Source organism: Chenopodium album, chromosome 14, assembly GCF_948465745.1.
Source record: "Chenopodium album chromosome 14, dcCheAlbu1.1, whole genome shotgun sequence".
Classification (NCBI taxonomy): Eukaryota; Viridiplantae; Streptophyta; class Magnoliopsida; order Caryophyllales; family Amaranthaceae; genus Chenopodium; species Chenopodium album.
Window position 1 is genome coordinate 20,707,030 of NC_137847.1, and position 10,337 is coordinate 20,717,366.

The 10,337-nt window shown below is 32.7% G+C and overlaps 1 protein-coding gene across 1 annotated transcript; it reads left to right on the forward strand.

The window, feature by feature from the left end:
- Nucleotides 1-1,912: 1,912 nt before the first annotated feature.
- Nucleotides 1,913-10,023, forward strand: LOC145580134 (uncharacterized). Its single transcript, XM_081637492.1, has 6 exons — nucleotides 1,913-2,762; nucleotides 4,302-4,369; nucleotides 5,299-5,541; nucleotides 6,989-7,136; nucleotides 9,049-9,469; nucleotides 9,625-10,023. Exons 1-5 carry the CDS (start codon nucleotides 2,715-2,717, stop codon nucleotides 9,064-9,066), a joined length of 525 nt encoding a protein of 174 aa, XP_081493618.1. The 5' UTR covers nucleotides 1,913-2,714; the 3' UTR covers nucleotides 9,067-9,469; nucleotides 9,625-10,023.
- Nucleotides 10,024-10,337: the final 314 nt, after the last annotated feature.

Consider the following 10,337-nt stretch of genomic DNA (forward strand, 5'->3'; position numbering starts at 1 on the left):
TACCCAAAACAAGTATTCTTTTCAACTTTTTTGAGCCAATGATGAATTGTCTTTAATCTCTCCACCTTTTAGGTGGTTCAGTCTTGTAATTATAAAAAAATTAGTACTTATTATGTGTATAAAATTTGGCTTATGTGACAATTAGCTTCAACTGTATCTTATTGCTTTCATTATTGAATATTCACTCTTAACTTTTATACCTAGCTTGCAAATATGGGACAGACTGTAAATTTGTTTGGCAATGTGTCATGCAACATTTAACAAAGGTTGGAGTGCTTTGACAATAATGCTCATGTTTCACCGAAAATCAAATTCATATTATTGCTCACACAGCAACTACAATTATTCTTGAGATATTGTTGTCACTACTCTGTGGTTGGATCAAAAAAAAATTTCATTTCATAGTAATAGAACTATATAGGACAAAACTAAATAAAATCGAAAAAATTGTTATCTTTTGTCTCATTGCCCTTTCTTATCTAAAACTTAAGTTATTTATTGCAGGCATGATCTATCTTACTTTATTTCGTCCAACTAGCAGGCAACTTCTTTTGCGTTGTATTAAGTAAATGTCTAATTAATAGCATGCCAATTGATATTGAACTTGAAGTTAGTCAACTATTAAGTTTTAGTTCTAAAATTATATGTTCATTCATGTACTTTCTTTTGCATATGTAGGCATTTCATGCTCAGAACGTGAAAACTAAAAAGTGCTAAAGCTAGGCTGTCGCTATGTGCTACCCATATGAGAGAATAATTTAAGGAATCTTGTAAAAAGCCATAATTATGCTCCTAATAACTTGGGGTTGTGCTAGGAATGCTGGGAGATTGCTGGTATACTCTATTCCCTTCTTCCCCTCTTTCTCTTACTTCCATCTCATAAAACTTCACTATGAGATGGAAAGCTCTTTATAAATTTAATACAGTTCTTGAAATATGTTAAAATGAATGAAGAGTCTTACATATTTTATTGAATAAAGTATGTAAGACAGTAACTGGATAGAAGAAGAATAATTAGTGCAGGTTCTGATAATTTTAATAACAGTTTTCAAAAGCACCTGACTAGGACTTCCTGAGAGCTAAGACAAATCAAATTGCATTTTTATTTGGCATTGATGATCACTAGGGTCTGTTGTTATTGGTTAAACTGGTATGTGACTCAACTCTGGACATTCTAAGATGTTCAATTTTTCAACCATATTGCTATTCCTCAGTACTTACAGTTGATTAGTTGTGTACCCACTGATTGCAATTTTATACTATGTATTTAACTCCTAAATAAAATTTTATTAGCGATTGCATATTATAAGTTGATATAAAATTACCCCAACTTCTCTATAGATATGTTTTTTCTCATTGTAGGATAAGGGGGCTCAAATATACGTAGGAATGTAGTTGTACCCATGAAATTACAATGCAATAACCGTCTGCTACTTCACCTTGACCATTGATTATGTATACTTTATAGGTTTATTGTGTTGTTATGATTATAGAAAGTATACTATGACATTACAAGCTACAGACATAGCTTACAAAAAAAAAAAAAAAAAAAAAAAAAAAAAAAAAAACCCTTTAATTTACCTACTCTAAATGGCGTTTACAACCTATGTTGTGTTTTTTTACCTATTATTGAACCTAACTTTAATTAAAGCCCAAGATGAGCTCGAAATATGCCTTGAAAGTGGTATGTCAAACTTAATTACTCGCTTATTCAGTATTAATTTTACATCTTTAACTCTTTAAAAAGTCCCCAAGCACCTTACTATAGCACAAGTTTTGCTCTAATTTTACTGTTCCTTATGAACAGCAAAATACCGTCCCTGCCCTTTACCTCCTTTGATAAATCACCAGATTTGCAGGGGTAGGATTGTCTTTTTAATTTCCTTCATTTCTTGGTGTACATTTGTCTGCTCTCTCTTCATTCACTTTCTCTCTCCTCAATTGAATCCTTATTTGTTTAATCATGATTGAGTTTTGATCCTTAGGGTTTCAATTGATTGTTAAATTCGGGTTTATTTCTTGGATGTGAGGATAGATCATTGTGAATTTAGGGTTTGTTCTTGGGGATTTGGGTGAAAATTTGAGAGAATTTTGTTGAGTGAAGAAGGATGGGGAGTACAGAAAGATTGGTGAAGCAACTTGGAATGACGAAGCCAATTTCTATGGCGAGACCTTCTACTGTTGATTTATAGAAGACTCGAGAATTAGAGAAGGTTTGTTGATTTGATTCTTGAATTTTTAGTTTTAATTAGGGATTCATGTTTATGGTAATTGATTGTTCGTGAGAAACATGAGGACCAAAGGCCTAACAGGCTAACAGCCCAATTTCAAACAACACTCAAGACTCAACCTATAAATTTTAGAATTCAGATCCTGTTTTTCTCTCCTTTTTTTTCCCAGGTTGATCATAGATCAGTAGATCACAGTCTTAAATTGGAAAAATCAATTTCTTTTTTTTTAAGAAAAAATAAAATTAAAAACCCACTGAAAAACCTCCATTAACATCAATTAAGAAACACTTAACAAAATCAACTAACTAACTGTGTCACTACAATCAAAATTACCCCTAAAAAAGTTGCAAAATTCCCAAATTTAGTCTGGTAGGTTGTGGTTATTGGGTCAAGTGGGTAGGATGTTGGATCTGAGTATGGAGTTGAAGGAATCTGGGTGGGAAGAGCTCCGAAAAGAAGCCCGGAAGATTGAAGGTGATCTTGATGTTAAGCTTTCTTCTTATGCTAAGCTTGGTGCTCGTTTTACCCAAGGTAACCTTATTTTTTTATTCTAATTTTTCTGGGTATTGTTCTTCTTAACATTTTGATTTGATTAATTTTGAATTGGGTTTTAATGGGTATGCATTGTGTTGAATTTATGTATCCTAAATTTGATTTCAGATTTTGATTATTGCATTAGTTTATGCTTCATGTTTTTTTGAGTAGTTAGTTTGTTTTTGTATAAATTGGTGTTGTTTGTTTATAATTATGGCGATTGGGTGTAGATAGAGATCATTTAGTTACCAATTAGATTAATTAGTTTTGCGGGCAGTGAATTTTGATCAGAAGAATAGAACTCTGACTGTGTTATATTAGATGGTGATTTAAGGTGAATGGGTTGGAATTTCAGTTTTTGGTTGAGTCTGGTTTGTAAGAAAGCGATGACGAGGCGGCGAAGAGGGAAGTGGTTTTGGCTCGCCTTAGAGAGGTATAAGAACTAAATTGGTGTGTGTTGAAGTTATGTTCTTATTTCTGACATGAATTTTTGTTGATTTTGTCGAATTTGGGAATTTTGTCGGTTAATTGTTGATTATAATTGTCAATTAGTTAACATAATTGTATAAATGCCCTAGACTTGCTGAATTTGTAATATAACGAGGTTGTTGTGATCATACATGAAAAGTGGATTGATTGTTGTTTACAGTTGATTAGGTTGAGATTACAATACGATCAAGCTAATTATTTTTTGTAAAGAATAAAGATGTTCGGAAGAGCGCGATAGCAAACCAATAAAGCAAAGCAAGCTAGCAATCAATCATGCCTTCCACTAATTTGCTCCTCGATGTAAAATATCAAATTAATTGAATTGCCGAAGATGAGTTGGAATCCGCGAAATCCGCTAATGTTTCCGGCGAAGAAAAGGATGATTGCATTGGATTTTCAATGGTGTTAAAACCCTTCTCTTTAATTTACCTTCTTATGAGCATGGATATGGGTGAGATTGTTTGTATTTTTTGTAATTAAATTGATTGTTTTGTTTGGGGATTTAAGGGATTGTTTGGTGTGGGGTTGATTGAATTGTTTGGGTAACTGTTATATTTTTTATTTCAATTATATTTGGTTATAATTGAAACTGATGATTAATTTGAGGTGGGTTTTCTTTTAATTTATTTTACCCTTTTGGTTTTGAAAAATTGGTTCGAGTTTATGCTCAAACTATTTATTTGGGACGTTTTTATTGATTTTTCACTATTTTCAGAGCTATTTGGGATAATTTGTTATTCTAATTAACACCATTTCTTGATGACTTCTCTCTAAAATTCGAATTATCAATGATTTTCTGTGAAATTTAGAGTTTTGACTATTAGTGATTACCAATTTGCCATAGTTTGGATAATCTCTATATTTTATACAAGTTAAGAGAGGTCAACAGTATTAGTTTTGCGTAGTTTGTTATGCTTTGCTTTTTATTACCTTGTTTTCGATTTCTACTGGACTCTCATAGCTCGGGGTTCGTTTATTTTGCATAGTTAGCTGCCCTTGCTGTAATTATCTGTTGTCTGACATTGTTAATATTCATTGTTTAAACAGATTAGGGATGACCTGAATGCTGAATTTGTTGCTGTAAAAGATGCTTACGGTGATGATTGGCATGTTAGGTAAATTGCTTATGCTTTGTTTTAATTTAGATTTTTAAGGTATTAGTCTAAGGATTAATGAAAGTAGCATCTCTGCAATTAGAGGTTAAGGATTCTTAAGGCTTTGATATTAGTATTATTACCTTAAATTAGGACCAAACTCTCCGTAATTTTAGGGTGATGCGGTGAGATATTTTAGGGTTTTTGGTTGCTAATATTTATTTGATTGCATGTTTTAATAATCTTGATTATTTGTAATTAGGTTAATGTTCATCAGTAATTTATTTTCCGGTAATATGATTCTTCTAAGTTGGATTATTGTATTGATAATCAAACTGATTTTATTTCAATAAGTTATGACCACCTGCAAAGTAAATCAATCGAAAAATTCTCCATTTTTGTAACAACTACTATGATTTTATTTTATTTTATGATTGATTCAATATTTGGTGGTGTACAGATGTGTCAATTGTTCAGATAGGGCCAGTGGTTGATTTTTTTATTGCTAATCAGAATGTTAGGGATCCTTATTCCATTGACTAGAATAAGGTATCAACCTTTTCTGTGCTGCAAGCAGTTTGTAAATGTTTGATTCAATGTTTAACTTATTGACATTTGGATATGCAATGCTATAGGCAAAAGGAATGCTTAAGAATTCAAAATTACTAGTTTGAGTGAAAAGCCATGCAGAGAGCAGATGTATGTCTTCTTTTCTAGAAGTTAGCTTTGTACTTTTTCATTGTACTTTATCTGGTAATATAATGGAGTCTTCTGCTTTGTAACTACAATGTAGCTTCTCCTTGAAGCAACGAGGTAATGAAAATGGTGAAGGTGAGGCTCTAGAAGTTACAGTGTATGACTACTTTGTTAATAATCGCAAAATTGAGTTGCGTTACTCTGCTGACTTACCATGCATAATTTAACACGGTATGTCTTTTCTTTTATTACAGGTTGCAAAATACAACAGATGATGTTGCAGCTCAATTTTTCCTAAAGAATGTACATCCTGAGATGAGAAATGCAGCTTACAAGTTGTTTGGAAAGCCAGAGCTTAATTTTAGACCTAATGTTTTTGGAGAGTTGATGCGAGTTCTTATCTCTCCTTTTGAGAGTATTGAAGCTGTAGTAAAGTCTGTTCTTCCCAGTGGTGAAGAGCCAGATATCACATTGCACATGCGGATGCTGACATGCAGGTACTATAAAGAAGCTAGCTTCTCTTTAGAAACCAATATTTCATATTATTATCCGCAAGGATAAGCAATGGTTACAAAGTGAGAGTGATTGTAGTCCTTCATTTGGCAGTATTCTATTAGACGTACTAGGGGAATTTGTTGAGTTAGGAGTTTAGGACATACTTATGGCTTTGAGTTCCCTGCATTTCCTTCCTTTTTAAAGTAACATGAAATATGTTACCCTATTCGTATATGATACATTTCTATCACTTCTAACATTTATAGGGAAAAGTTGAAGTGATAATAGTTTAGAAAATAGTGTAGCTATAAAATAATCTGAATTGGCATTAGAATTTTCCATCAAAAAACTACATTTTGTATGCAATGTAGGATATAGACAGACTCAAGAAAGTAAATCACTATACTAACTTTACAATGGAGAAAGGGGCATAGGAAGATGGGGGGGTGAGTATGAGGTAGAGGTAGAGGTGGTGTCAGAACTCAAAAGCATCATGGCTGCCCAAGGTATATTTTGTGCTGCCATGAGCAAATCTGCGCATGCCACATGCCCACATGGTTACTGTCAGATATAGATGAACACCGAAATCATAATCAATGTTTCTATGTGAATCTCATATTACAATCCCTTTAGGCTTAACAGGCAAAGATGATGATGGAAACATAACACCTAGCATACTAAAACCCCAAATCAGATCAATGATAAAAGGAACTAACAATACTTACTTAGCTGGCTAGCTCAGGAAAAGACTGATTACTTAGATACCTATCTCACACAGTAGAGGTTGTAAAACATGATGGGTCTCTCTAAGTTGTGATTGAATTCAAAGAAAGGAACTAGAGGTTTTGCTTAGAATATAGCACTAATATAATTATGACCTTGTGGAACCCCAATATGGCAGATCTTGAACCATGAGATCTTCCTGTTCTTAATGGAATATTTCAAACCAAGTTATCCTGGCAACTAGGTTCAGGGTTAAATATGCTAGGAGACACCCCTGTTTCATTGAATCCGAAATGGTAATCATCATTGCCCAACCAGTCAACGTCACATGATCAGTAGAGTACAAGCATTTAGTTGAATTGTGATTTATTTTTATTTTTATTATTCAGTCTTGGTATGGATTTTCCCACTTTAAAGTTTAAATAGAATATAACTCTAGCAAATCCACAATTCAGGCAAAAAAAAAAAAAAAAAAGAAGGGAAAAAGTAAGCAAAACGGGACATGGAAATCAAGATATTAGTTCTGGGACATGGAATATTAATTTTCTGAATAAAGTAAATGATCTTATGATGTTTTTCAAATTTGAAAGGCCTTCATCTAATCATAACTTTCAATTTTGAATGTTCAATGGCTTTTTTGTCCAATTGCCATCATCAAGTTTTCTCACTTTAATGTCTTTGGATCACCAATTAATGAGAGATTTTGTGGATGCATGCAATGTGTAGGTCAATGTGGCCAGTGCAGGCTGCACTAAGCTGCATTAGAAAAGACATGGAGAACTTCGAGCTAGTGGCAAGACCTAAGGTGGTTGTGGTCTCTGATACCCCCTCTTTCATAAGCACAATCAAACCGAGTCTACAAGAACTTGCTGAGGTATTCAGTAAAGTGGTTAATTGTCTTGAGTTATATGTTATTACTATGCAAATAGTATAATCTAAGTATATTGGTGGATATAATATACTTAGATTATACTATATTTGATGTAATTTTCTTGTTTAAATCTATTGTTTAATTATATTTCATGTAATCTTCTCTTGCTTATGCCAACTTAATGGTAGAATATAATTAGATGTTATGTGTACTACTTAAAGGTTTCTGCATTTTTTAGTCTTGAAGCTTGCTCAAATGTTCATATATACATTTTGGCTATTGCTCTTATAAACAGTTTGAGGTTTTATATATTTCATGTATTTTTTAAAAAATTTTGGTTTGATCTTTTTTTTTTTTTTTTTTTTTTTTTGCTTTTGTAGTTTTGTGTTTATTAATTAAGTTGCATTTTTAATGTCCTGTGTGTTTACCTTCCTCACTTTCATCTCAATTTTATGTGTTCACTCATGTTGAGTTGAATTTTTGAAGTCTTATGAGAGAAGAGGAAAATATAGTGATGTAGTTGGTTGGAGGTGTAGAATTCGAAGAAGTGAGTGAACTAAAGTAGTGAGAATCACGAGGAAATAACACAAGGCTTCCTATAATGTATGAACTAAGATTTAAGGGGCAAAAGTAAGAGAGGAGGGCGTTGATGAGGGAAAGAGAGTGGAGTACAAGTTGGAAATGCATAAAGAGGGAGAAGAAGAGAGGGGTAAAATCAGTGAGGGATTGAAGGAGGGAGCTAGTGAAGAGGAGGGGGTGATATATATACAAAGAGGATTAACAAGATTTGAAAATGAGGTTATAGAATTTAAGAAAAAAAGAAGAAGGATAGCTAGCAAATTTTGGAGAAATAGACACCTTGTTGTTTTGTTTTTGGAAGATGGAAGTGTTTGAACCTAGAACATTTATACAGTATATGCTTGCTTGCATTGGTAAGCTGAATGTTATAAGCTGGTTGTTGATGATTGATTTATTTTAGTTTAAATTAAATGTACTAAAATTATTCTTCATAGTATACAGAGAGATTCAGAATTTCAGAATTGAATAGAAAGTATCAGTGTTTTAATTGTGTTTCCTACCATTGTTGTTCTGATAAAATCAATGACTTCATTGGTAGCACTCTGTATATTGATTTATACATGCATGACAATATTTCTGGTTTCATTAGTTTTCAAAAAAATAAAAATAAAAATAAAAAAAAATTTGGTTTCATTATTGTGTGAATTCATAGTATCATAATAAAACCAATATGTAAGTAGAAACCATGTTATTATGAACTAATTGATAATACTTTTGTAAACTCATCTAAAGCAAAAACTCTCTTGGTTCCAAATTTTATCTTATCTGTTATTACAGTTCTTAATATTTCATATATGAAGTATGCTAAAATAGCAATTGGTCTTCAAATAAAGAGTCAGCTTATATAAAATAATAAATAAAGAGTCAGCTTATATAAAATAATAATACATACTTCAGTACAGTCCATCATTTCTAATCTAAGGTTGTCAACTTAATATGGGGATAAACCATTACAGAGTTTTCAGTTTAAATAAGCATATTAGATCATAAATGAGGTTATAAAAGTTGGGGTAAAGAGGGATGCAAAAGAGAGAGAGAGAAAGAGAGACAGAGAAAGAGAGAGAGAGAGAGGGAGAGAGAGAGAGAGATCATGTAAAAACGGACTTTTTAGAAGTGTTAGAATTGGAAGCCAGCGGGAGAGGTAAGGTAAGGAGAAAAAAGGTTGTAAAATCAAATTTCTGCGTTGATTTATATTTTTCTAAAATTTGATTTTATTTTCAAATGTAATTGTTACAATTGCTTTTATGATCATGTTTTGGTGTAGTTTTTGTTTGGACTGATTTGGATATGATCGTTGATAATTGAAGTTGGTAATATTTTGATTTTGATTTTCCAGGTTGACTTTGATCGTTGATAATTGAAGTTGTTCGTTCTCCATTAGTGAAACTAGATCTCTTCCGCTCATTTTTAATTCTCTCTCCTGATCTCCTCCTCTCACTTTCACTTTCTTGACATTCTCTATTGAAGCATACTCGGAGTTTTTCTTTCTCCCTTGTTTTGTTGTCCTCCTCATGTCTCATTATATACCCTTAGGTTGCCTTCTCCCTTGTTTTGCTTTCAACCACTTTGTTCCTGTGCTGTATGATTTCAGTGACTATTTGAGTAACATAGAGTGCTTCTTTTCTGCTTATATGCCATTTACTTGACATTGTTTTAGAATTTTCATCGAGTATAGTTTGAATGAGATGTTTGCCTTGCTTTTCAATCAAGGAGAAAACGACCATGGACACCAACACCCGAACAATATCTTGGGTTAGGTAAAATCTTCTCTCTCTCTCTCTCTCTCTCTCTCTCTCTCTATCTATCTATCTCTCTCTCTCTCTCTCTTATCTCCCTTTTCTTGCAAATCTACTAATATATTGACCCAACTAAATGTTTTTCGTTTCTATATTTGAATTATATAACCTTTTAGGACGTCGTCGGAAATTCCGTAGTGGGTTTGGTGGTCATGATGACTATGACCATAAGAGGTAACCAGGATGTTTGCCTTATCGAGGTAGTCGAGGTTATTCTCCATGTCGCTCCCCTTGTGCTGAAAGGTCAAGGGGGTACAGGTCAAGGACATACTCTCCTATGGCAGATAAGAGAATTGTTGTAGGCTATTTGGAGATGAATGGGGACTATAGTACACTATTTTCAAACCATGTTAGTGTCTAGAATGTGTATCCCTTTTATAATTCTAGTTGTTCAACCATCGGTTCTGACTTTGTAGCTACGCTTTTGCAATATGCTCTATGTTAATATCTTTTGCAGATTGCATTATGCTTGTATGACTTAAGTATTTATAGAGCTATTTTTCTGGTTCTTAGTCTCCAAAGAGGCCATGAAGATAGATATGCTCTGTATTTTTACCTCTTTTACTAAGAAACTAGATGATATCACACAATTTCTTTGAATACTATTTTATATAATTCTTGTCATCTCTATAAAATTTAATGCTTAAATTTTTTGATAAACTCTTATTGAGTTTTTTTTTTTTTAATAATTATGTAAGTTATGAAAATATATCTAATTCATTGAATATTATCTAATATTCTGATAGTGAAGGATAGCTTAAGTGGTTAGAGGTTCCTCTCGGTTTTAGGTGATCGTGAGATCAATTCTCATCATTCGCCCTGGTGACTT

Coding starts and splice junctions, on each gene's coding strand:
- LOC145580134 (XM_081637492.1), top strand. CDS start 2,715: ATGTTAAGCTTTCTTCTTATGCTAAGCTTGGTGCTCGTTTTACCCAAG. Junction 2,763..4,301: donor TGGTGCTCGTTTTACCCAAG/GTAACCTTATTT, acceptor TTGTTTAAACAG/ATTAGGGATGACCTGAATGC. Junction 4,370..5,298: donor GGTGATGATTGGCATGTTAG/GTAAATTGCTTA, acceptor CTTTTATTACAG/GTTGCAAAATACAACAGATG.